Here is a 26,220-nt window from a genome sequence, read left to right as displayed (position 1 = left end):
TGAGTGCGGGTCTGAGAACTTGTGGACGGTGCCTGCGCCGGCTCCCGGGGCCCCTCCCTTTGTGGGCCGAGCCGGGCCGGGGCGGGGCCGCCTGAGTGCTCGCGCCCGTGCCCGTGCCCGCGCGCGCGCTCCCGGCCGCCCCTCCGCGGCCCCGCGGCCCGCCCGCCCCTCGGCCGGGTTCATGCCGGGAGGCCCGAGCCGGAGCCGCCGCCGCCGCCGCCGCCGGGAGGAGGAGGAGGAGGAGGAAGAGGAGGACGGAGAAGGCGAGGGCGGGCCCGGCCGGGGCACCCGCGCAGCCCCTCCGGCCGCCGCAGGTCAGTGCCGTCCCCGGGCCCGCCCCGCTCCGGCTCCGCGATAGGATGCTCCTCCTGGGCTCCATCCCAGGGGCCCCTTTTCTGACTTGGTTCTAAGGGACCCCACGCGGGGGTCTCTCTCTCCCGGACGGCCCCTTCCTCTGCCGGTTCCTGTCGGGGTCTCCTCCTCTTCGGGGCCGCCCTGCCCCTCCCTGCTATTGCGGGGTCCCCGCTCCCCATCCGCACCCCGGGGTCCCCGCATCCGGCCCGCCGCGGGGCAGGGAGGCCTGTAGCCCCTCCCCGCCCCCGCTACCGGGGGTCCCGCCTCTCCGGCCCTTTCCCCCTCCGCATCCCCAGCCTCGCTCCGGGGACCGCCCCCATTACGGGCCCCCTCCGCATCCCCAGCCTCGCTCCGGGGGCCCTTTTCCCGCGCCCTTTCCCGGCTTTAACACCCGAATGTCATCGCCCTCCCTGCCTCCTGGAGGCTCCCAGGCCGTCCTTGTCGCTGCCTCCTCCTCGCGTGGGTCCGTCCGGGGCCTCCGGGCTCACGCCCAGGACCTGCCGTTCCGACGCCCACCCTGCTCCCGGCCTGGGATGGGCCCTCCGGGGAAGGGTCGGGCTTGCGGGGGGGGGGGGGGGGAGCCAGGAGGATGCTGGGGAGCCAGGCCCGGCCCGGAACGGCAGGGGGGCAGCTGGAAGGGGCCCCGGGGTTAATGCGCCGGGGGGCGGCTGGGAGAGCGGCCTAGGCGGGGCTCCGTCGCCCGGGGCGGTTTGCTTGCGGGCCCACGGGAGTCCGTGGCCTTGGTGGCGCTGACCGAGGCTGCCTTGTTGACTCGTGCGGCGGCTGCTCTGAAGGGCACGAGAAGCAGCTCTTGAGACCCGCGCCTCCCAGGGTGGGAGCCCCCGGCCCCCAGTCTCTGGCCAGCCGGGCTCCGCGTCCCGGCCCCAGCCACCCATCAGCGCGTCTTGTCTGTTGCTTGTTCCCTAATCTGAACCGCCCAGAGCAGACGGTTCCCTTCCCTTCTGTCTCCCCTTCCCTCAGCTGGGACCCGTCTTTTTGCTGGATTTTGCCTGTTTTTAGGGAGCTTTCTCTGTTAACTGTAACTCATTGTAAGGCTCACCTCCGCGTGAGATTCTCTCGTCAGCCACCGGCTACTGACCCACATCCTCGCCGGGCTGGACTCTAGGCCGGCGTTTCCGATGCTTTTTCTTTCTCTTGCGGCAGCGCTGAGATCTCTCCCGGGCACAAAGCAGACTGCGCCCCTTCCTCCCTACCCCACCCTCCCCCCCCCCTGGCGATGAGCCGCCGGGGACCCCCTTTGGTGACTACATCAGGTGTAGCTGTAGTGCCCGGCAGGCCAATCTCAGTGGGACAGAAGGAGAGACCTGCCGGAGAATGGGGAGGCACTAGAACTTTACTCCCCGAGGAAAACTGCAGCCTCTGGGTCCATGGGGTTCTGGCACTAGAGCTCTTCTGGCCACTTTTTGGCCCTTTGAAATGTTTGGTTTTCAACATTACCCATAGGGCCCTCTCTTTTTCTTTCCGGGTTTCCCGTCTTCCCCCAACATCCCTAAAAAATCCAATCAGGAGCCCTTTGGGGAGCCGCTGCCCCTCAAATCCATTTAGGTTCCTGAGGGTGCTTCTCTGCCTTGCCAGACGGTCCCGGGTTTGTTCGAGCGCATAACGGTTCCCTCTTAGACATTGGGTTAATGTGCAGGCGGGTCCTACAGAGTCCCCATATGTCGTTTCCTGGCGGGGGGAGAAACCCCAGTCACACACCGCTTCCCCCTCACAGAAGGGTTTGCATTTTGGCCCCAGCCGGGTGGTTATTGGTCTCCCTTTGTGATGTGTGTCTGGGCCTTGAGGAGAGAGCAAGGTAAATCCCACTTGGGGAGCAGGCTTCCCAAATTCAAGAACGTGCTGGTTCTGGCGGCTCGGTTGAGGGACCCGCAGTCCCAGCCAAGGCTGACACTTTGCTTGAAAAACAGCCCCCCCAAACTCCCCTCTCGGAGCGTTCTGAGTCATCATTCCATCCTCAGTCCTGGCACTGGGAAGGCTCCTGGATTTTGTTTCTGTCGCACAAAGGGAGATGGGGTGGGGAGTGGTGCAGATGGCTGGTGAGGCCCTATTAGGTAGAATCCAATGGCTCGGAGAGGGAGGGCAGGGGGAGAGAGCACAAAGATTCACCAGAGCTTCTTTCTTGTTTTGTTCCAGACAAATAGGAAGCCCGAAGTGAGGGGAGGACGGGATGAAGCTCACCACTTCTAAAGTGCCCTGTAGCTGTCCATCCCAGGGGTCCCTGCTGCCAGTCTTTCTCATAACAAGCTGGAGAGGTAGGTGGGAGAGGGGACGGGGGAGGGAAGGAAGAGGCCGGAGCGGAGTCTGTCAGAAGCACAGCAGAGGGGAGAGCCTTTCTACAGGTCATGAATGCCCACAGGGGAAGACTGACCCATATTGGTGCCAGGAGATGGAACAGAACAAATGGGAAAGAAGCTGGTGGCAGAAGTGGCTAGCTCACCAATCAGATCTGAAGAGGTTTCTGGGGGTTAATCACAGAAATGAACCCATGCTTTGAGCCTGGTGTGTCATGGGGACTCCGACGGTCTTGGGGTAGATTTTTCTCCTAGAGGAGGGAAAGACTTTGGAGGGGGAGGAACCAAGAGGCTACAGCAGCCTCATGGATATAATAGAGCTGGGCATTGTGGGGGACCCAGGGAGCCCCGAAGGAGTCCCTCAAGTATGATCCTTAGGTAAAAGGTACATTCATCCCTCTCTGTTGCTGGATGGGAGAGGGGGCTTCCCAAAGATAGGACAGTGACATGGCTGGGAAGGAGAGAGGAAAGAGACTGAAGGAAGAAGAGATGGTTGAGAGTGTGAGTGAGCAGAATATTCTCATGATCTGACCAGGATGCCAGGAGAACCTGAAAATCAGGTGACAGAAAGGCTCAGATTCTTTGTCCGTCTGTCTGTCTGTCTCTTTTCTCTCTCTGTCTCTGTCTCTCTCTCTCCATCTCTGTCTCTGTCTCTCTCTGTCTCTGTTTTCTCTCTCTCTCTCTCTCTCTCTCTCTCTCTCTCTCTCTGTGTGTGTGTGTGTGTGTGTGTGCGCGCGCACGCATGCGCATGCACTGATAAGGCTTCGTGACCTATCAGAATTAGGAATCTGAAAAGTCATCATCTTACAGATGAGAAAACTTCAGTCATGTGTGATTGATGGGGAGTTGGCATACTGGAATTTTCAGCAAAACATTTCCTACTTATGTAGCGGCCTAAGGAGGTCAGCCATCAGTGCTTGTGAAAAAATCCTGATGAATTCTAGAAGTAGTGCCCAAATGGCCCGAGAATGGCCTTTCTCACCACCCGGGCCTCTGCTCCCCAATGCTTTCCCTCCTAGGATCCTTCCCCAGCAGGAGTGGCTGTTGCTAGAGTGGGGGCCACAGAATGCAAACAGTTAAAAACAAATCTTGGAAGAGACTCATGGATTCTAAGGTTCTAGTTGGACCTTTAGGACTGGGGCCTCAGTCTGGCGTTGCAAGTGCCGGCTGTGCACTAATTGCCCTCCTCACTGGAGTGACCAGCACAGTTGACACTTGCCGGACCGTTCCCCCCCGCATTTGTGTTGTCCTTCCTGCCTGATCTCATCGGCCCCATGGGAGGTCAGGGCTGTCGGTAGTGTTGGTCTCCCTTTACGTTGAGGAAATCAGAGACGAAGGGACTTGTCCTTGCCGAGCGCGGGCTCTGTCAGACGGCCATGGCGGTCCTGGGCAGGGAGCTTGATCACAGAGACATAACTTAAACAGAAAGTCAGAACTTTGTGACTTTTGTCTTTTGCAAAGTTCCCTTCAGAAAAAAAAAGAACATTTTAATTTATTTGACTACCTGTCTATTCTGTCAAGAAGAGACCCAGATGAAGAGGGGGAAAATGCAGTGATTGGGCTGTGGGGGGTCAGAAAGAATGAGTCTGAATCTGGCCTTCAATGGCCTTTTATGTGTGTGACCCTAGACAAGTCACATCCCCTCTGCTTGCCTCTGTTTCCTCCTCTGGAATAGAGAAGTACTATTAGCACTTCCCTCCCAGAGCCTGGGATCTTGCCCTCAGCCTGGTCCCCGTGGAGGCCTTCCCTGGCTGGGCTGTCCTGGCCGCTAAAGCCTTTGTCCTGCGACTTGGTTTGTGGTCCAGGCTGAGGCGGGAGGAGGGGCAGCTGGCCTCCTCATGCTCCTGCAGTTGGCTCAGTGGCCACGGGGAAGCAATGAATGCTGGGCTGGGAGGCAGGGGGTGGGCAGGGCAGGAGCTGGTTCACATGGATGTTTTTCCCAGTGCTGTGGGTCGGTTGGAAGGTAGTTGACTCATCTCTGCCGAGAATCCAGAGGAGGGTTTTTAAAAGTCCTTCTTGAGCTCCATTTCCCTCGTTTTTTGATTATCTTGGTTTCTCTAGTGGTTGCATCGTACTGTTTTGTTTGAATTCAAAAGCAGCATCCTCTCCCCTTCTGCCTGCTGGCCCAGACTCTTGCCATGTGTGTTCAGTAACTGTCCTGTGACACCCTTTGTGCTGACCTCGGATGGTTAGTGCTGGGCTCCGTGGCTTCTGGAGACGCGCCCTTAGCTCTGCATCATCCCCCCCTTCTCCCCGGTCGTCCCCTCAGACGGAGCCAGCCCCCACTGGGAGAGTCCTGGCTCTGCTCTGCATGCCCTGGACGCCGCTCCGTTACAGCGGGCCTTGATCTTAGGCAGCCAGCCTCCAAGAGACTGACCATTGGCTGGAAGGCCCGGTGGGGCTGAAACAGCCTTCTCCTCCTGGGACTTCACCTCTGGCCAGGTCTGCTGGGGTGATGAGTCGTCCTTCCAGGAACAGAGCCACGGGGTCACTCTGCGTGCTGATTGTTTCCGGCTTTTGTCTTCTTGGAGAAGGAGAAATACTCTTCTCTGCTCTTCACTCACACCGGCCTCGCAGAGCTAAGGGGGAGTCTGAGAGCCTCTCTACCAGGGAGAAGAGCAGGAAGGCCTTGTGTGCTTTTCCCTGGAGTGGCTCTAGACCGAGCCTTAACTGGCAGTGAGCAAACAGGGATGACTTCTGGTTGGCCCAGGTCAAGCGGGCTTTGCAGGGCCATCGCACACACACTCAGCCCCCGAGGAACCACTTGCAGCCCCTGACACGGGTGGTCCCAGGCCTTGAGCAGGAGAACAGGGTGGATTTCATTGACTGGGAGGGAGAAACAACACTTGCTTAAAAGTGATTTTCAAGGCGAGTACCTGAAGGGAAATGTTAGAGCAAGGAAGCTAATTAGGACTTAGGTGGTAGAAATGGTGCAACAGCGGAGCCTGTGCGGCTCTCTCGTTTTGGTCCAATGCGGGCCCTCGACAGATGGTGGGAGTTTTGCTCTGTGCCCTTGCTCGGGCTGATGATGAGCCAGACACTTCACTACGGGGCCTTTCTTGCAACCGGGAAGGGATTTATTGGCACCATGGCTTTGTGGTCCGTGTTTTCTGCCTGTATTTTATTATATAGTCCCTGCTTTGCAGCCTCTAAAGGGCACATCAGTGCTCAGAGCAGGGGCCTGGAATCAGGAAGCCCTAAATCCAGATGTAGCCTCCAGAACTCAGAGTCTGGATGACTAGGAAAAAGTCATTTCACTTCTCGGTCCACAGTTTCTTCATCTGTAAAATGGGGACAATCAGCACCTACCTGCCAGGGATGTGAGGAACACGAGAATTAGTGTCTGATTACTTTGCAGACCTTAATAAAGGCTCACTCTCTGTGATTTAGCTTCCTCTTTGGGGGATGAATGGATTGTAGGATGGTGGCTCTAGAGTCTCGGAGATAATGCCATATGGGCCTGGGGTTAGAATCCTCTGTCGGACATTCCGTACTTTGTGATCTTTTTCCTCCTTGGGCCTTGGTTTCCTCCTCTGTAAAATGGGAGGGTTGGACTCCATGGCCTAGCTCCAGGGCTCTGGAGGCCGGAGGGCTCGGGCACAAATCTTGTCACTGAGATTGCTTGCCTGGGTGCTCCTGGACAAGTCACTCAGCTTCCTTGGCCTGTTTCCTCCTCTCTGAAATGGGGGGTTTGGACCCGAGACTCCTGGGATCGTGGGTGAAGAGAAATGCTGGTGTTTCCTGCGGATCAGGAGCATAAATGGAGGTGATGGTGGTGGTGGAGCAGGAGCCACAGCGGTGGCCATTTTTATCACAAAGTACTTTATCAACGTCTCCTTATACCCATCCTGGGACAAGACGCGACCCAATGCTGAGGGATGCCAAGCCCTGGGGTGGGTCACGCAGCAATGTCAGAAGTGGGATTCGGACTCGGGGCCTGCTCAGGCCGGCGCCGCGTCTGAGACACGTTGGAAAGGACAAAGGATCAGAGCAGTTACCTCAGAGAAGGGAGCGCGCAGGTCCCGGCCTTGGTGGGTGGGCGGGCACCCAGAGGTGCCCAGGCCGCGGGCTGCACTTGCATTGTGGGGCCGTTTTCCAGGTCTTTGCCCCAGGGATGGCGCCCGGGGCGGAAAGAGAAAGAGGTTCCCAAGCAGGAGCGCTGTACAAAGCAGGCTTCGGCGGAAGCAAAGATGGTTTGTGAGTGGGGGGCAGGAGGGCGTTCCCAGGCCAGGGGCGGCAGCTTTCCTTCCCTTGGCAGCCTGGGGGCTCTCTGGCTCCCGGAGCCTCCCCTGGGCAGCGGGTCTCAGGGGCCGGACTCGAAGCCGGGTGTTTGTGGATTCCTGGCCCGCTCTCTCTCCACCCACCCCCCCGTTCGCCCCCCCAACACCACAGACTACAGGACACTTTTCCCAGAAATGAAGGTGCCACCGAGCAGCCCCCCTCGGACCCGACCCCAGCAGCTCTGGGTGCTCCCACTTCCTCTCTCCTCGGCCAGTGACTCACCCATGCCTTTGGGAGAACATCCCACAGCCCACGTGACTGGGCCGGCTTCGATCCTGCCTCTGGCGCAGCTGCTTGTGGTCAGAATAGCAGCGAGGGGTGAAGGCGGACTGGGGATGCAGGCCCCTGGGGGAGGCGCCCCCTCTGAGATGAGCAGGAAGGAGACAGGGCCTGATGGGAAGGGGCTGGGGCGTTTCCTGGTGCCCCACCCCCCTAGGTCCGGAGCCTTCAAATGGCCTGGTCCTACTGGATTCCCGTGAGCAGCGGGGGAGGGATGTCCGGAGCTGCGCCCCACAGGCCTCTTCCTTTCCTCCCTGAGCCCCTGGTTCCTCAGGGCGCCCACGGGCATTGCTTACACGGAGCCCCGAAGGTTGGGGAGGGCAGGTCACGTGGATCTGCTGCTGAGGGGGGGAGGGATACCTGTCCACAGGGAGACCCCCACATAAAACAGTGGGGAAGAGGCATTCTTCCCTCTCTTGGGTTTTGCCTTTCCTACAGGCCTTTTTTTGGTAGGGGGTAGGGAAAAGCAGGACTTGATGGACTTGAGGGACTGTCCTGGAGCTTTCACCTTGACCCTGCTCTCATCCATCAGGGTCTAGGCAGATCTACAAGGGCCAGGGGAGAGGTTTGGGCGGGGGGGGGGAGGGGGGAAGGGGAAGTGATTAATACATTAGCTGACCAAAAAATCCCATAAGAGCTGGGAGAGCAGACCCAAACTAGAACATGAAGAGTTGGGTTTTTGGTCCAAGAGAGACGGCCATTTCTTCCTTGTGTTGCTAACCTGCTGACCTGATTAATCAACTGATTCTCTTACCCAGAAAAGGCAGTCTGAGAGACATATTTATTGTCTAATAATAGGAATAATAAGACCCGTGTATACACCTCCTTAAGGTTTGTAAAGCACTTAACCTTTACACAACAACCCTGGAAGAGATATATCTGCTCTTATCCCCATTGTATAGATGAGGGAACTGAGGCCAACAGGTTAAGTGACTTGTTTCTAAGGCAGGATTTGAACTCAGGTCTATCCAGGTCAGTCCAACCCCCTGTCATCTGCACTCCCTAGCTTGCCTGCTTATGTGCAAGGAATTGTGTTGTAACAAGAGGAAATTACTAAATGGGTTCACTTTTCTGCTGTACTTGGAGGCTTGCCTTTATGGAGACCGGCCTTTTGGGTCCGTGACCAGCATATGCAGGCAGGGAGCCCAAGCATGGCGGAGCTGGGCAGTAAGACCAGGATCCCCAACCAGCAGCTCAAGTGCTGGAGGAGGGAGAGTTCTTCAGGGACTGGGGGCGAGAGGAAGGCCTTGAGCGCCTGTGCGGTCACCTGAGGCCCATAAGGCAGCGTCCAGGCCAGGAGGCGACCACCCCCAAGGAGCTGGGCTGGGGCCCTGGAGAGCAGAAGCCCAGGGCCTCGGCCTGTCAGGGCCTGCCACCGTCCTACACGAGGAGGAAGCTCTGAAGCATGGGTGAGCGCGTCCCGGTGAGCCACCTGGGCCCCTGGGGAGGCGAAGTGCGAGGAGACGTCCCCCTGGGACGAGGGGGGAGGGCCCCGCAGACAGCTGGAGCAGGTGCTGTGGGGTGGGTGGCTGGAGCTTGGCCAGAGCTCAGAGGTGGCAGGATCCTTTCCCACTGCCCAGGCCATCCCCAGACACCCTGACTTTGGTCCCCCCAATGGACTTCCATGTCTATGAAAAAGAGGGAGCCCTCACTTAAATCCCATTCTCGTACAAGGCAAGACCTTACCCTGCGATACCGGTGGTCCCTTTCCAAAAGTTCAGAAACTGTGGAGATAAAAGGGAGATTGCATTTAGTGTCAAAAAGTCATTTTAATATTTTTGCTTCTTGATTTTTTCCTCCTTTCTCTCTCCCAAACTCAGCCCTCAAATATATGTGGTTTGTAGCAGGTAAACGCTACATAGTCCCAAACTGACAACTGACCAGATCCAAAATAGAAATGTTAGGGCTGCCGGGGCCTCCAGAATCCTCCAGTCCAAGTTTTTCACTTGACGGATGAGCTCTCTTGACTTCCCAGGCCAGTGTTCATTCCATGATGTTATGCCTTAATAATCTCTTTCCTGTTTGGGGGGAAAGCAGTCAGCAGTGGGCTCGCCGTCCTGGGAGCTGGGCCGTCCAAACTCTGCGGCTGCTCCCCAAGGAGTCTCGGCCTGGGCTGCAGGAAGTGCTCTTCTTCTGAACCTCACCATTTCTTAAGAATCGTTATCAGCTTTGGGCCAGTTCCAATGATCTTGTGATAAAGAGGGCCATCTGCCCCCAGAGATAGTTGCGTGGGGACCGAGTGGGGACCACAATGTAGCATTTTCGCTCTTTTTCTTGTTTTTTTCTTCATTTTTCCCTTTTTTGATCTGATTTTTCTTGTGCAGCAGGATAAATGTGGAAATATGTATAGAAGAATTGTACTTATTTAAGATAAACTGGATTACTTGCTGTCTCAGAGAAGAGGTGAAGGGAAAGGAGAGAACAAAATTTGAAACACAAGGCTTTATGTTGAGAACTATACATGTTTTGAAAATAAAAAGCTGTAATAAAAAAAAAATCAGCAGCAGCTCAGTGTCGAGGCCAGACTCACCAATGCTGGACCAGAGGAGATGGCCATCTCCTCTGCTGAAAAGCCACTGAGGCTACTAACAGGTTACACCAGAATCTACACCAGAATACTCACTGCCCTGGACTGGGGGATGCCTAAACAACTGGGCCATGAATGTAGTGTACTGCGCTGTGATGTCTACAGAGAAACCTAGAAAGACTTCAGTCAACTGATGCCCAGGGAAAGTCGGCAAAGTCAAGAACAAGAGACTCAGGACAGAGCAAAGGACAGCCCTGAGACGGTTCTAGAGGAGTCCAGCATGAGAGCCATGGCCCCCTCTGAGAAGGTCCCGGACGTTAGAGAGCCATTGGGCTTGTCTGAGCCCAGGAGGGATGTGGTCAGTAGGATGCAGAAGGAAGAGCCAGGAGGCCAGATGAGCTGTTGTGTTAGTCCAGAGGGAAGGGTGACCAGTGGCTTCCCTGAACCTGTTTCCTCATCTGAAATCTGTCTCCTTGTCTTTGAATCCCCAGCGCTTGGTCCATGGTTGGTGCTTAATAAATGCTTGCTCATGGGGTTGTGCATGTGGAGCTGGCAGGAACACTAAATGGTGATTAGTAAATGTGCCGCTTTAGCCACCTGGCAGAGTTGCTGCCAGGCGGTGACTTTTTGTTAGGTCATCCTATCGGCCTACGATTAGGGATCACAAAATCCCAGAGCCAGACAGTCCTGCAGTCCCACCCATCCCTGAACAGGCTTTTTGTTTATTAAATTTCATTGTTTCTGATTGACAAAAATCAATATTCTCTCCTTCCTGCCACCACCACCATTGGAAAAAGAGAAAAACCTAGCCCTTGCAACAAATGGGTAATTGAGCCAACCTAACTCCCATGCTGCCTCTGTGTCTGTGCACCCCAAGTCCCTGGGCTCTGTCAAGAGCCTCTGCAGAGAGGTAGAGCCTGGGCTTAGGGTACCCAGTTAGGGCTCTTAGGGAGAGACTTCTCGAGGAAGAGTCGCTGGAGTTGGGGCAGCTCCAGCTGTTAGGAAATGTGGCAGACCACGGCCTTCACGTACTCCTGGTGCTGCCCAGTGGGGTCGAGCCCATGGCCTCCCCTGCGGAGATGTCCTGCCCATCCCAAGCCATCTCTTCTCCCAGCCGAGAATCACCCTCAGTTCCTTGAATCCTCACGTGGCATGCTCTCCAGGCCCCTTAGCAGCCTTGTGACCACTTTGGTCAGCATTCTTCACCAAAATGTCAGGCCCAGAACCGGCCCTGACACTCTAAACACGCTCTCTGTGGGGGCGAGGACAGCGGGCCCTCACTGCTTATTCCAGACCTCTCCTCTCCTGCTTCTGGGGCTCTCAGATTCAGTGGCCAATCCCCGAAACAGGCACCTGCATAGCCACGTCTCTCTAAACCCAAGAGTTCAGGGTCTTTCTGCTCTGTTGAAATCTTTTTGGACCCTCTTACCCATCACATGAGCTGCCCCACCCAGCTTATGCCTGGAGAAGTAGGCTATCCCTAAGGCTCCACACCGCCCCAGGCCCAGGGACTGATGGGATCCTGCAGCCCCAGGGGAATCATCACTCCTTCCCCCTTCGTTCCCCAACCGAGCTTCTCCTCTGGGGCCAAATGCCTTGGCAGCTGAGCGAGGTGGGCCGGGGAGTTGGTTTTCAGCTGAATGTGCCCCTCTGTCCCCGGGCATTGTTAGGGATCCGTTAACAAGGCTGGGAAGCAGGGTGATGCCCGAATGTGTAGCTTCTGCCCTCGAGGCTCCAGAGTGGGCAGGAGTAGAGTCTGTATGTAGGCGAGGGGCAGAGCAGCCCAGGGCGCTGTGGCACCTGTGACTCTCGGGTGTCCTGATGAAGACGTGACCGAATCTGGACTCCCAGAGAGCCTGAAGCCAATCCTTTCTTTCTTCTTCCTCTTGAATAATTTTTGTATTATAAACTTAACTCTCTAAACAGATACAGATAAGCAGAATATGGATTAAAAGCCCAAGTTAAACCAGAAAATCCAAATTATTTGCATTTTAATTTTTTAAGAAAGAGAAGGAAAATCTGCAAAGGTCCATTTTATTTAACATATTTTTTTAGTTTCTTTTGAAATTGAAATGCAAATCATTGCATTTTATGGTTTGACTTATACCTTAATTCTGGATCCTGTTTGTTCACACAAGAGCTGGGTGACTTTTGCTTAACCTCCCTGAGTCTCAGTTTCCTCAGAAATAAAGGGGTTAAACAGTGGGAGTTGTTTTCTCTCCAGTTTCAGTGCCGTGAACCTCAGACCTGAATGGGGATCTGTCTGGCACATGGGTAGGCAGGGGGTAATGTCTCTGTTATTGGAGAGGGAGCTGGCAGAGAAATGATAAACACTAACCCGAGTAAATACAACTTTCCCATGTTTCCATGTGTTTTCTTATAAAAGTGATTGTGTGCCAAGGCCCAGTGATGGGGTGCTGTGGGAGGGGCAGGGAGAATCCCTGTTCGTGGTGACTGCAGAGGGTGGGACGGGGAATGATGTACTGGGCGCCGCCGACGAGGAGGAGGGGGGAGGCTGCCGGGGCACTGACCAAGCGGGGCAGTGACGTGGCCCCATCCTGTGCGGCACTGTGCACAGGGCGAGCAAGGGCAGGACAAATCTGGAGGCCGATGGGCAAGGGCGGGGCGAATCTGGAGGCGAAACGAGGAGATTCTCCAATCTTGGCTGGAGATGACCAGGGTCTGAACTGAAGGGCAGCAAGTTGCGGGAGTGAAGGACTGAATGAGACAATGGAGGTAGAAACCCCGGGGTTGGTGGCAGTGAGGAGTCAGTGAAGAGGAGAAGTGACTTCAATGTAGAGACTTGGGTCTCGGGGGGCCCCTTGATAGAGAGCGAGCTCAGAAGAGGCAGGATTTGGGGCCCAATGACAGAGTGTCCAGGCCTGATGGCCAGGGTGCCTTTGGAGGCGTGAGAGTGGGGCTCTTGGGAGAGGCAGAGGGGGCCTGCTTTGAAAAGCTTCCGAGAGCTCAGGACCGTCGCCAGGCCCACCAGTGAGGTCACAGGGTGGATGCTGCTTCCCCAGGCCCACCAGTGCCTTATTTGATCATTTTTCTTCAACTTTAGGTCTGGAAGGTGGTACCTTAAGTGATTTTATTAGATTTTTAAAATCTCTCTTTTTTATCATAAACTCCATCTACTCAAACCACAAACATTTCAAGAAGCAGAAGGAGGAGAAGTGTGTGCAGCAGAAATCAGGAATGATTAGCGTTGGGGATTTTTTTCAGAGGTGTCCCCACAAAAGCTCTCCTCCAAGGCTTCCTTGGGGTATGGGGTGCCCCTAGGTTCTCCGAGGCTTTGCCACTTGGGCACAAGCCCCCAGGAGGTTAGGGTTTGGAGCAGAGGCCTTGCCAAACACGGTAGTTGGGCTGCTTGGTGACCAAGGCTTTGAGGAGTACAGAGCGGCCCCGTCCCCACAGCCCCCTGTGACTTCTACCCCACAATGGTGGGTCAAGACCAGGAGGCAGGGGGCTAATGTGCCATTCCCTCAGCCAGTCTTTTTTCTATGAGGGTGATTACTTTATCTAATTCTAAGAGAGGGACTCCCTGTTTGGAAGCTCTGGGTTCAAGTCTAGTCTCAGACACATACTGGCCATGGGGCCCCAAAACTCTGAAGTTGCAGGGCAATCGTGGATGCCTGACAGATGCTGGATGACCGAGCGATCTGCTTTGGTAGAAGGGGAGTTTTGGGGCGCTTCTAACACTAGGAAATCACAGGTTTGGACCATTGTAAAAAGTAGGTATTGGGTGGTTTATTTAAATCTTCTATTATGTCATATATATATATATATATATGTAAGTATGTATATATACACACATAATATTTCCCAGTTTTTATATATATATAATGTATGTATGTATATATAATGTATACACACATGTATTGGTTACACATGTACATTCAGTTTTTTTACACATTTTCTTATGAATCATGTCAGGAGAGAAAATCAAACAAAAAAGGGAAAAATTGTGAGAGAGAAAAAAAAAGAAACAAAATGAACAGGGCACGTGCTGGTTTATATTCAGTCTCCATAGTTCTCTCTCTGGATGCAGGTTCTCCATCCAAAGTCTATCTGGATTGCCTTGGCTCACCGAACCGCTGAGAAAAACCAAGTCTCACGGGTGACCATCGCACATTCCTGCTGTTACTGTGTACACTGTTCTCCTGATTCTGCTTATTTCACTCAGCATCAGTTCATGCAGATCTTTCCAGGCCTTTCTGAAATCAGCCTATTCATTTTTTTTCTAGCACAAAGATACTCTGTTATCTTCATATACCGCGACTCAGTCAGCCGTTCCCCAATTAGTGTTACCCACTGGTGTTGCCCATTGGTGTTGCTCATTGGTGTTGCGTTGAAACATTCAATTCACTCAGGAAGCATCGATATTTCTTGGCAATTCCCAGCAAGGCTTGAGGGACCGCGCCCTTTCTTCATTGGCTGGGCCTGGGTCTGAGCCCTGGTCCTTCTGCCTTTCTGCCCCCTCTCAGCTCCCTGTCCTGTGGCCTGCCCGATACTAATAACTCCACGGGGGGGTCTGGGCTTCTTAAAATGGAACAGGTTAAGGCTGGGGGAGCCCATGACGGTGTCTCCACTGGTCAAAGACACAAGGAGGTTCTGGACCCAGGGAGCTGACTGACGAGTTAGCAGGGCCCACCGCACCCCGACAGGCCCCACGACATACGCTCCCTCTCATGGGCCTGGCCTTTGCACCGCAGTGATTCTCTGGAGCAGTGAACCGAGGGGCCCGGAGAGACCGTCCCCTAGGAGGGGAGGGCCGTGGTTTCGATCCCAGAGGCCTGTGCGTGTGCGGATGAGCCCGGAGAGCTGGGGCCTTTGCGGGAAGGGCCCAGGCTTGGGCCTCTGTGGCTCCCCCGCCCGCCTTGGGGCTGAGCCGCTGTCCCTTGTCTCCTTCCCGCTGCCACCTGAGCACAGAGGGCCCCTCGGCCTGGACTCACTCCTTCCAAAGGTGGTTTTGGGTGCGGAGTTTCTGCTTAGGTTTTTAGGGGCAGAGGTTTGTTCTGGATGATTTGCTGCCCTGACAGAGGAGCCCATCTGTAATTGCTGCTGTTTGTCCCAGCCTGGAGTAGGAGGGCCCCTACCTGAGCACAGCGGGCCCCTGGAGTAGGAGGCCTGGAGTAGGAGGAACACTTGGCAGATGAATGAGCGAGTGAATGAATGAATGAATGAATGAGGGAATGAGGGAATGACAGAGTAGGAGCACCCACCTGCGAGTGAACAAACAGGTGAATGGTTGCGCATCAGTTACCGGTTTGTGCTGAGTCGTCCACTATCATTTCTGACGTTAAACACACTTGATGGGGTCAGGGTCGTGGTGGGAGCTCCTTTGTGTGCGGTGCTCCGTTAGCTGTGGATGGCGGCCTTCCCTCGGGCCTCCTAGGGCCCAGGGGTCTGGGGAGGAGGGGCCGGACGCCATCTGGGACTTCCCGCCAATGCCCCATGCGCCAGATGCCTCCCGCGCCAGATGCCCCCCAGATGGGGCATCGGAGAGGCTCCCGCAGGGCTTTCTCCCAGCTGCCCTCCCCCAGCCCGCACCCCAGGAATGCTCACTGAACTGCTTCTCCCACAGGGCAGCGGGTAGCGGAGAAGTGAATCAGGATGCCCCCTGGAGTCGACTGTCCTATGGAATTCTGGTCCAAGGAAGAGAACCAGATCGTGGAGGTAGACTTCTTGCTGCCCACGGGGGTCTACCTGAACTTCCCCGTCTCTCGAAATGCCAACCTCAGCAGCATCAAAGAGGTATTGGGCTCCCCCTGCTGGGCCCACGCCCAAACCCCCAGCGCCTTTCCCATCTCACCCGGGAGCCTGGAGCTTGGTCCATGAGATGGGTTTCCCCCCGGGGCCCCTTCTGCAATGTCCCTTGGGGCTTTCTTTGGTCCTGAGAAGGTTGGGAGGGGAAACAATGGCCTGTGAGGAAGCTGCTCTCCTCCTTGACCCCAGAACATGATGGTCTCTGGTCAGGAAGACAGTGAGGGGTCAGCACAACCGGGGACATCGCATGTGATGTCAGCTTGTTTAGTGGAACCATTGACTGTGGGGTTTTTTCCCCTCTTCCTCTTAAAAAAGTCTCTTGAATATTGGGGGAAATCCAGCTGACATAAAAACAAAAGGTACAAAAAAATCAAACTTCTATTTTATAAAAAAAAATTTAGATTTTAAAATTTTTTTTCTGAGGCAATTGGGGTTAAGTGACTTGCCCAGGGTCACACAGCCAGGAAGCGTTAAGTGTCTGAGGCCACATTTGAACTCAGGTCCCCCTGACTTGAGGGCTAAGGCTCTGACCACTGCGCCACCCGGCTACCCCCAAGCCTCTATTTTTAAAAAGCGTGGATATGCTTTAAATGTTGTAAGGGTGAAGAGAGAATCCTTTGGGAGGGGTTCTGAGGAGCCTTTTCCCCACTTATAAAGGGAGGAGGGAAATAGCAAAAGACTTGCCAGGAGCTTTCCTCCCAACCCCCCATGAGATAGGGAACGCAAGTATTATTATCCCAATTTCATAGATGGGAAAACTGAGGTTTTGTAAGGTGAGTGACCCAAAGAGGTCACCAGATCCCACAGACTCTGTTCCCCAGAATGAGCGGGGAGACTGAGGCCCTCTGGGTGACACAGTCAGATGGATGGCTCCCTCCGCACTCAGAGACTCCTCCATGCCAGAGTCAGAGCATAGAGTTGGGCTTTGTGAGGGGCCCAGGGAGGGGCCGCTGGCCAGGAGCTCCCTCCAGCAGCACAGACTGGCTCCTCCTCTGTATCTCAGAGTCTCCCCAGAGAGCCATAGGGCCCGGCCGGCAGGGTGAGAGGCGCTGATAGATCCCGACTGACCTCCGACCTCCGACCTCCAAGGGATGGCCCTTGGAGAGCCATGGCCAGGGGAGGTCACTGAGCTCGGTTTGGGTCCGGGTTTTATTTAAACGCCAGTATTTTTTCTGAACCCTACACTTCAAAGCGAGCATTTCTGGACATTCTTCTGCTGTCGTTCACTTGTTTTCAGGCCCGTCTCAGTCTCCATGACCCCACTGGGGTGGCTTCCCATTTCCTCGCCCAGCTCGTTTTACAGATGAGGAGACTGAGGCAGACATGCCCGGGGCCACGGGGTGCCCCCCCTCCCCATGCACTAGCATGGTGCCCTGCTTTAGACGTTCAGCCGCGCCATCTCGGGCAAGCCCCTGGCGCCCTTCTTGGCCTCAGTTTCCTCCTGTAAAAGGGGATGACAGCAGCCCCGCTTGGCAGGGCCCCAGCCGGGGGATACAGAGCCCGGGGGGCACTGCTGCAGCCAGCGCTGAATCCTGCCCTCTCCCCAGGTTCTCTGGCACAATGCCCAGAGCGAGCCCCTGTTCCACATGCTCAGCGACCCCGAGGCCTACGTCTTCACCTGCATCAACCAGACGGCTGAGCAGCAGGAGCTGGAGGACGAGCAGCGGCGGCTCTGCGACATCCAGCCCTTCCTGCCCGTGCTGCGGCTCGTGGCCCGCCAGGGCGACCGCGTGAAAAAGCTCATCAACTCCCAGATCAGCCTGCTCATCGGCAAAGGTGGGCCGGGCGGCCGGCCGGGGAGGGGGGGCCGGTGCGTGGGGGAGGGCTGCCTCCCAGCCGCCTGACTGCTCCCCAGGTCTGCACGAGTTTGACTCCCTGGGGGACCCCGAGGTCAATGACTTCCGCACCAAGATGGGCCAGTTCTGCGAGGAGGCGGCGGCCCACCGGCAGCAGCTGGGCTGGGAGGCCTGGATGCATTACAACTTCCCCTTGCAGCTGGAGCCCTCAGCCCGGGGCCTGGGGGCCGGGGCGCTGCGCGGCCCCAGCAGGACCCTCTTTGTCAATGTCAAGTTTGAGGGCAACGAGGTAAGCGGGCTGGCTGGGCCGGAGCCGGACGCCGCCTTCTGGGGTGCGGCCTCAGCCCGCGCCGGTGGCTCCTGCTCCTGCAGGCGCTGACTCCCCCCTCCTCCCCCAGGAGAGCTTCACCTTCCAGGTGTCCCCCAACGACTTTCCCCTGGCTCTGATGGCCTGTGCCCTCAAGAAGAGGGTCACCGTGTTCCGGCAGCCGGCCCTGGAGCGGCCTGAGGACTACACGCTGAAGGTCAACGGCAAGTACGAGTACCTGTATGGCAGCTACCCCCTCTACCAGTTCCAGGTGAGTTGGGGGGCTCTCTGGTGCTGGGACCACCCAGGCCACAGCCGGCACCCTCTCTCAGGGACAGGGGTCCCGGGACATGCCTGTTACAGGGGTACCGGGAGCCTGGAGGGGCCCTCACCTCTGCGCAATGAGGCAAAGGCCCTTATGTGGGTCCCGGTGCCCTGCCCCCCACGGCCTTCTTCAGTCCTTCCCCGCCTCCTTCCAGTATATCTGCAGATGCCTCCACAACGGGCAGACCCCTCACCTCACCATGGTCCACTGCTCCTCCATCCTCGCCATGCGGGACGAGCAGAGCAACTTCCCTGCGCAGACCCCCAAGCTCCGCACCAAGCCGCCCCCAATTCCTATGAAGAAGGTGAGCCTGTGGCTCCCCCCAGAAGTTCCCCCCCTTCCCCATCAGTCCGTCTCCCTGACCCATCTCCCCTGGCTGGTCATTAGTGGCGGGCAGAGGGCCCATCTAGGGTCCGGGGTGAGAAGCTCTGCTCTGGGGCAGCCCTGTGGGCTCTGGGTGTCTGGGAGGGCCGGATGGGACAGGGCGGGACTCCGGGGGCTGTGCCAGGGCCAGGCAGGAACCAGGCTGCCCATGTCCCCCACAGCCATCCTCGGTGTCCCTGTGGGCTCTAGAGCAGCCCTTCTGCATCGAGCTGATTCAGGGCAGCAAGGTGAACGCCGATGAGAGGATGAAGGTGAGGGGCCACAGGGCCCAGGAGGAGGGGGGGGCACAAGAAGCCACCTGACCACATTACCCAGCAGCCCTTGCAGGCATGGTTAGGGAGATAGTTCAAAACAGGAAGGGGGCGGGAGCGACTAACCCATCTGACAGTCGGCTTCTTAGAAGTCCCGGGCATGTGGCTTCTGGGAACTGGATGTGGCTCCAGTGCCAGGGTTTCAGGTGGGTGGCCCAGGGAGGAGGCCCCGGGGGGCAGCGGTGGGCAATGACCAGCGGAGCGGCCCCCTGGGGGTCTGGCCCGCGGTGCCCGGCCTCAGAACTGCGGCCAAAGGCCTGCCAGGCCTCTGGTCCTGCAGCTCCCGGGGCCTCACCCGGCCGTGCTCCCACTGGTCCCTGCTCTCCCTGTGCCAGCTTGTGGTCCTGGCCGGCCTCTTCCATGGGAACGAGATGCTGTGCAAGACGGTGTCCAGCTCCGAGGTGACCGTGTGCTCAGAGCCCGTGTGGAAGCAGCGTCTCGAGTTTGATATCAACGTCTGCGACCTGCCGCGCATGGCGCGCCTCTGCTTTGCGCTCTACGCCGTCATTGAGAAGGCCAAGAAGGCGCGCTCCACCAAGAAGAAGTCCAAGAAGGCGGTTCGTAGAGGGGCTGGGCCAGGTGGGGGGCTCCAGGCAGCCTGGGGGCCTCCTGGGGGGCTCTCTGGTGCCTGGCTCTGCCAGCCCTGGGGGCATCCCCTGCCCTGGGCACCGGGCGCCCGGCTCGACCAGGGGCCTGACACCAAAGACTCGCTCCTCGGGGGCTTCCTGCCAAGCCCTGGCCTCCCAGGCAGAATCTGACCTGGTCTGTCTTGGTACTTTGGGGGATGGGGGAAGGGAAGCAAGAAGGAAGTGACACTCCAGAGGGGCTTCTCTGTGTGGCTCTGGGATCCCGGACAGAGGGAGGGGGTGGCCAGCTGCCTCGGAAAGCCCAGCACCAGCTCATCTCTGGGCTAGAGCAGGTCAGAGAGCCCCTGTCCACCTGCCCCGGGAGCCTGGGAGCTCTGAGGGGACCTGGGCCTGTCCGCCTGCCCTGGTACTCTGTGGGGGCCTGGGCCCGTCTGCCTGCCCTGATACTCTGCGGGGGCCTGGGCCCGTCCGCCTGCCCTGGTACTCTGCGGGGGCCTGCTAGGCCAGGGCCTTAGTGAGGTGTAGGCTGGAGGCCCGGGGAAAGGTCCAGGGCAGCTCCGAGGCAGTGGGAGTTGGGAGGGCCCAGGAAAGCCTCTCTGTGAGCCTTGGGTGGGGCAGACTCCTGGGCTGGGCAGGGGCACTGAGCTCTTCCCAAGGCTGAAGGGATCCCGTCCTGACCCGGAGGGAGTTTCCCGTTCAGGAGGCCGACCGTCCCTCACCTTGCCCTCTGCCCTCTCCAGGACTGCCCTATTGCTTGGGCCAACCTCATGCTGTTTGACTACAAGGACCAGCTGAAGACGGGCGAGCGCTGCCTGTACATGTGGTCCTCCGTCCCGGGTACGGCTGCCCTGGAGCCCGAGGGGCCTGTGGGCTTGGGGGGGGGCTGTGAGTGGGGGGAGGCCCAGCCCCTCCTCCTGAGGCGCCCCTTGATGCCTCCTGTTGTGGGTTCCCTTCCCAGATGAGAAAGGGGAGCTGCTGAACCCCATGGGCACCGTGTGGAGCAACCCCAACACCGAGAGCGCGGCTGCCCTGGTGATCTGCATCCCCGAGGTCGCTCCGCACCCCGTGTACTACCCCACCATGGAGAAGGTCAGTGGGGGGCCTGCTCAGGGCTCGCCTTTGGGCTCCGGGCCGGGGGGGGTGGATGGTCTGTCCCCTGGGACTGGCCACAGCCTCTGGTATCAGGGCCTTTATCGGGGCCTTCCCAGACTCCTCCTGGCTGGGAGACTCGCTGAGACTCGGGGGGGCTGCGCTTTGTTGTAGATCTTGGAGCTGGGGAAAAACGGGGAGCACGGACGCTTCACTGAGGACGAGGTGAGTGCTTCCCCCTCCAGGCCGGGGCTCAGCAGAGGGCTGGGGGGTGGACCGGCCCCTGACCCGTCTCCCCCCGGGGGCCTGGTGGGCTGAGCCCCCCTTCCTCGTCCTCCAGCTGCAGCAGCTGCGGGAGATCCTGGAGCGCAAGGTGGCAGGTGAGCTCTATGAGCACGAGAAGGACCTGGTGTGGAAGATGCGCCACGAGATCCAGGAGCAGTTCCCCGAGGCCCTGGCCAGGCTCCTGCTGGTCACCAAGTGGAACAAGCATGAGGATGTTGCCCAGGTGGGCCTGGCCTGAGGCTGGGGGGCATGGGTGGCGCTGCCCAGACCCAGGCGGGCACAGACTGGGCATAGACAGGCTGGGGGGCACAGGGTGGTACTGCAGGTGGGCACAGGCCGAGACTGGGGGTACGGGGTGGCACTGCCCAGACCTAGGTGGGCACAGACTGAGCACAGACTGAGGCTGGGGGTACGGGGTAGCGCTGCCCAGTCCCAGGTGGGCACAGGCCGAGGCTGGGGGTACGGGGTGGCACTGCCCAGACCTAGGTGGGCACAGACTGAGGCTGGGGGTACGGGGTAGCGCTGCCCAGTCCCAGGTGGGCACAGGCCGAGGCTGGGGGGCACTGCCCACGCTGACCAGCCCCGCTGCCCCCTCTCCCCAGATGCTCTTCCTGCTCAGCTCCTGGCCTGAGCTGCCGGTGCTGAGTGCCCTGGAGCTGCTGGACTTCAGCTTCCCGGACCGCCACGTGGGCTCCTTCGCCATCCAGTCCCTGAGGAAACTGACGTGAGTGGGCGGGGCGGGGAGGGGAGGGGCCCCCCCACACACCCTGGCCCGGAGCGGGCCCCGGGATCCCCCGGGGAGGGGGAGGGGGGGGTCGGGCTCCGGCCCCGGCGGCCACGGTCTCGCCCCTCCGCAGGGACGACGAGCTCTTTCAGTACCTGCTGCAGCTGGTCCAGGTGCTGGCACGAGTCCCACCTGACCGCGTGACCGTTCCTGCGGGCCGGCCCCACCGCAAGATCGCCCTTCTTCTGGCACCTGGGGGCGCCCCCTCGCGGGGGAGGGGGGGGGAGGGAACCGGGCTGAGTCTGGGGTCGCGGAGGGGCGGAGAGGCCGGGCCGGGCCAGTGAGCAGGGCCGCTCTTCCCTCAGCTCCGAGATGCACGTCCCCTCCGTGGCCCTGCGCTTCGGCCTCATCATGGAGGCCTACTGCCGCGGCAGCAACCACCACATGAAGGCGCTGATGAAGCAGGTGGACGCCGGGGGGCAAGGGGCGGGGGTGGATGGGGAGGCCCTCCGGGGGCCAGCGCTGACTGCGCCCACCCTTTCTCCAGGGGGAGGCCCTGAACAAAATGAAGGCCCTGAATGACTTCGTCAGAGTGAGCTCCCAGAGGACCACCAAGCCGCAGACCAAGGAGCTGATGCACGTGTGTTTGAGGCAGGAGATCTACATGGAGGCCCTCTCGAACCTGCAGTCTCCCCTGAACCCCAGCACCTTACTGTCGGAAGTCTGGTAAGGCCGACGGCCCTCGGTGGCCCCTCCCTCCCTGGCCCCGCCCCTCCCCGACCTCCTCCCTCATTGGCCCCGCCCCATCCAGACCCCTCCCTCTCTTGCCCCGCCCCCATCACGACCCCTCCCTCCATGGCCCCGCCCCATCCAGGCCCCACCCTCCATGGCCCCGCCCCTCCGGTCTCGCCCCTTGGGCTGTCGGGACCTTCCCTCCCCGGGACTCCCTGCAGACACGTCCCCTCCCCGCAGCGTGGAGCAGTGCACCTTCATGGACTCCAAGAGAAGCCGTGGATCGCAGGCAGCAGGGGAGGCGGCGGGAAGCTGCAGCCCGGGCATCATCTTTAAGAACGGCGATGGTGAGGGGGGGGGAGGGGCCGGGGCCGCCTGTGGCGCCGCCCGGGGCCCTGGAAGAGCCAGCCCGGGGCTGTTTCCCCAGATCTCCGCCAGGACATGCTGACTCTGCAGATGATCCAGCTGATGGACGTGCTGTGGAAGCAGGAGGGGCTGGACCTGAGGTGAGGAGCCAGGCGGCCCGGCCCCTGCCCCGGCCCTTGTCCCCACCCCCACCCCCCCGGCCCCCACGAGAGCCGCCCCGCCCTCCAGGGCTCCTTGGCTCCCCGGCTGGGGAAGGAGCGGGGCGCAGGGGCCGGGGCGGAGCCTGGGACCTGGGCCCCCCCTCCCTGAGCATCCCTGCCCCTGGAGGCTGTCGCTAGGGGGCCCTGCAGCCCCGGCGCGGCCTCAGGCGCGTGTGCCCCGCCCCACCCAGGATGACCCCCTACGGCTGCCTCTCCATGGGGGACCGGACGGGGCTCATCGAGGTGGTGTCGCACTCGGACACCATCGCCAACATCCAGCTCAACAAAAGCAACATGGCCGCCACCGCCGCTTTCAACAAAGACGCCCTGCTCAACTGGCTCAAGTCCAAGAACCCCGGGTAAGGGGTGGGCCCGAGAGGGGGCGTCCCCTGGGGAAGGGGCCCGAGAGGGGCCGCCAGGACCCGGGGTCCAAGGAGGGCAGCGGAGGGGCCGGGGCGGGGCGGCCGGCGCTGACTGACGGGACCCGCCCCCCAGGGAAGCCTTGGAGCGGGCCATCGAGGAGTTCACGCTCTCCTGCGCGGGCTACTGCGTGGCCACCTACGTGCTGGGCATCGGGGACCGGCACAGCGACAACATCATGATCCGGGAGAGCGGGCAGGTAGGGCCCCGGGCGGCCGGGGGCGGGGTCAGCCTCTGGGGGCCCCGCTTCAGGCCGGGAGGGTCTGAAGCCCGGCCTCTGGCTTTTCCTTCCCGAAGCTCTTCCATATCGATTTTGGCCACTTTTTGGGCAATTTCAAAACCAAATTTGGAATCAACCGCGAGCGAGTCCCGTTCATCCTGACGTACGATTTTGTCCACGTGATCCAACAGGGAAAGACCAACAACAACGAGAAGTTTGAGAGGTGAGGGGCTCTGCCCCCCAGGCCCGAGCCAGCGAGAGGAGGAGGAGGGCAGCGGGCCTGCGGGGCACTGGCTGCGGCTCAGCCTCCCGGTCTGGCCCGAGGGCGCAGGGGGTGGCGGGAAGGGTGCCGGAGCCCGGGGCGGGCGCTGCCCTAGCGCCAGGGGCCCAGCCCCCAGAGGGCGCTGCCGCGGCCAGAGGGCGCGGGCTCAGCGGGCGCCTCCTCCCCGTCCCTCCCCAGGTTCCGCAGCTACTGTGAAAGGGCCTACACCATCCTGCGCCGCCACGGGCTCCTGTTCCTTCATCTCTTTGCACTGATGCGGGCAGCCGGCCTGCCTGAGCTCAGCTGCTCCAAAGACATCCAGTATCTCAAGGTGGGCCTCGGGGCTGGGGCCCGCAGCGGGCTCGGGGCGCCAGCTCGGTGCCCGGGGCTCTCCCAGGGGTGAGCCACGGGGCCCCTTCAGCCCCGCACTCTGAGCCAGGACCCTCCTCACAAGAGGGGCCAGAAGGCCTGGACAGGGAGCAGCGAGGGTGCTGGGGGTCCGTGGAACCCTTGCACCTGCAGGCCCAGGCAGCTCCCCGTGTCCTTCTGGAGACCAGGGCACTCCTCCCGCTGCCGAGCGTCCACCACTGGGGCCCAAAGCGTGTCCAGAGAAAGCAGGGGGCGAGCTCCGGGACCCCCCCTCCTCTCCTTGGGCACAGCGCCCCGTTACAGGAGCTCTCCCTTTTCTCAGGACTCGCTGGCCTTGGGGAAAACAGACGAAGAGGCCCTGAAGCACTTCCGAGTGAAGTTTAACGAGGCCCTTCGAGAGAGCTGGAAAACCAAAGTGAACTGGCTGGCCCACAACGTGTCCAAAGACAACAGGCAGTAGCGGCGGCCCCAGCTCCGGCCTCGAGCCTCGCCGGGGACCAACCACCCGCGGCGTCGCCCAAGGACCGTCGGCGGTCCTCCGGCTACCCGGGCAGCGTCTGGCGGGGCAAGGACCTACCCCACAATTGCCTTTGGTTTACATGGAAAGAAACTCCTGCATTTAATTTATTTGTGACTTGAAACTTTAAGGAATGGAGGAAAAAAGCAGACAATTGAAACGCATTCTGACGTGGGGCAAGGAAAGTGCGATACTTGGGCTTTGGATCAAGGGAGGGGGGCAGCAGGCGGCCCCCTGGTGGAGGAGCCCCTCACGCCGAGCCAGAAGGCCCCCAGCAGCGGGTCCCGGAGCAAGTGCAGACTCTCCTCAAGACTGGCGCACTTGCTCTGAGAGCGTCGTCACTGGCCTGCCCCTCTCGCCGCCCAGCGTCTCCTCGCCGCTCAGGCGGCCTCTGGGCCCCGAGGAGACTGCCCTGGCAAATCCCTGCTGCACCTGCCCACTCTCCACTAGCTGCTAGGACTTGGGCAGGCTCCCGGGGGACGCTGGGACCTGCTGAGGCCCACCGCATTTGATTCGGGATTCAGGGATGCTCACTGTGTAACTTCTAATTTAGCTCTTTTTAGACGCCAGAAGCAAGGTTCTGTCTAGTCGTTCATCAGAACGAAAGATCCTGTCTGTAGCTGGGAGGGAACGGTGGCTCCCAAGTGAGCCCACCACTCAGTGGGGGCTCACGGGTGATAGGAAGCTATGAATTGTGTTCACCGGCCCAGCCTATCACCTGAACCACTTACTTTCAGTTGGGATGTGTGGTCTTTAAATGCTTATCATTCAACCATGTTTAAAAAACAAATCACCATGAGGGGCTTGTCTTAGCTTGCACTGTTAGCCGAGAGGTGAGAATGGGTCGCGTGTTTTAATGTAGTCGCTGGCTGCCTGCTCCCAGAGCAGCAGCAGCAGCAGTTTTTGTGTTTTTGTTTGTTTGTTTGGGGTTTTATTTTTTAACCTTGAAACCGTGCAAAAAGCTTATAGGCCACCGTCACCATGTCCTTCCCTAGACCGGTTCCAGGTCTGGGACTTCTGAGAACTTCATTTTCCGATATGCCTTCGGCAAAGAGCTTCCAGTCTGTCCATGGCAAGTGGGTGGCCGAGGCTGGCCGGGGCTCCTGCGGGGACGGCCTACGAGCCATTCCACAAACCCTCCCTGGCCTCTTCCTGCCTTGTAACGAATGTCCACGATGGTGGAAGTTGAGGTGTTAAGGGAGTCAGAGGCAGGGACAGCTCTCCTCTCTCTAGACCAGGTGCATTGTTAAATAAAGAACAAGGTGCTGCTCCCTTTCTCAGTTCAGGTCATGTGTACATCGGGCCCACGTGAAAGGGCCTCCTGTGTGCACAGTTAAGTTTGTCACCGCTGGGCGGGTTCGCGTCAGTCAGAAATCAGCCCCCATCCACACTGCCCCTGCCCCGTTTGGAGTCCAGATTCACTGCACTTTCTTTTTTTCCCAAAGTAAATACTGAAATTCAAATCAAAAACTCGGAACAAAACCCATCCAGCTCACCTGTTTTAAAATAGGAAAAGCCAAGACTAGAACTTTATTTATTTAAAACGGGTTTGTGTGCTTCCTGGCTCAAGGCAGCACAACTTTGCACATACATAGCAATTCTCGGTTTCAGTGTACAGACTGTATGTGCCTAGTTTGAAGAAATATTTTCTATTTTTTTAAATCATTTCATATTTCTGTAAGTAGGAGGATGTGTTGTGTGTGACTGTGGGTTAAGACAAGTGGTCTGTGAAACCTTGGAATGAGAGGTAGAAGCAGATTTTTAAAAAAAAATAAAGCCTTTTTACATCATTGGTGTTTCTGCT

At 58.7% G+C, this 26,220-nt stretch overlaps 1 protein-coding gene across 1 annotated transcript; it reads left to right on the top strand.

Annotated features, from left to right (window-relative positions):
• The first annotated feature begins 205 nt into the window (after nt 1-205).
• PIK3CD (phosphatidylinositol-4,5-bisphosphate 3-kinase catalytic subunit delta) lies at nt 206-26,206 on the top strand. The gene is made up of 24 exons (XM_031962908.1): nt 206-314; nt 2,509-2,627; nt 15,341-15,510; nt 17,070-17,298; nt 17,378-17,607; nt 17,717-17,896; nt 18,105-18,254; nt 18,496-18,585; nt 18,981-19,202; nt 19,973-20,069; nt 20,191-20,321; nt 20,496-20,546; nt 20,662-20,829; nt 21,209-21,330; nt 21,464-21,566; nt 21,679-21,795; nt 21,878-22,056; nt 22,303-22,409; nt 22,490-22,568; nt 22,820-22,987; nt 23,124-23,247; nt 23,346-23,491; nt 23,729-23,861; nt 24,222-26,206. The coding sequence occupies exons 3-24, from the start codon at nt 15,370-15,372 to the stop codon at nt 24,357-24,359; spliced, it is 3,105 nt and encodes a 1,034-aa protein (XP_031818768.1). The 5' UTR covers nt 206-314; nt 2,509-2,627; nt 15,341-15,369; the 3' UTR covers nt 24,360-26,206.
• Nucleotides 26,207-26,220: the final 14 nt, after the last annotated feature.

This window comes from Sarcophilus harrisii, chromosome 3, assembly GCF_902635505.1.
Source record: "Sarcophilus harrisii chromosome 3, mSarHar1.11, whole genome shotgun sequence".
Lineage (NCBI taxonomy): Eukaryota > Metazoa > Chordata > Mammalia > Dasyuromorphia > Dasyuridae > Sarcophilus > Sarcophilus harrisii.
Note: the sequence above shows the minus strand (reverse complement) of the source record. Positions and strands in the feature narration are given on the sequence as shown.

Coding starts and splice junctions, on each gene's coding strand:
- PIK3CD (XM_031962908.1), top strand. CDS start 15,370: ATGCCCCCTGGAGTCGACTGTCCTATGGAATTCTGGTCCAAGGAAGAG. Junction 17,299..17,377: donor CAGCCTGCTCATCGGCAAAG/GTGGGCCGGGCG, acceptor ACTGCTCCCCAG/GTCTGCACGAGTTTGACTCC. Junction 21,796..21,877: donor TGAAGGCGCTGATGAAGCAG/GTGGACGCCGGG, acceptor CCCTTTCTCCAG/GGGGAGGCCCTGAACAAAAT.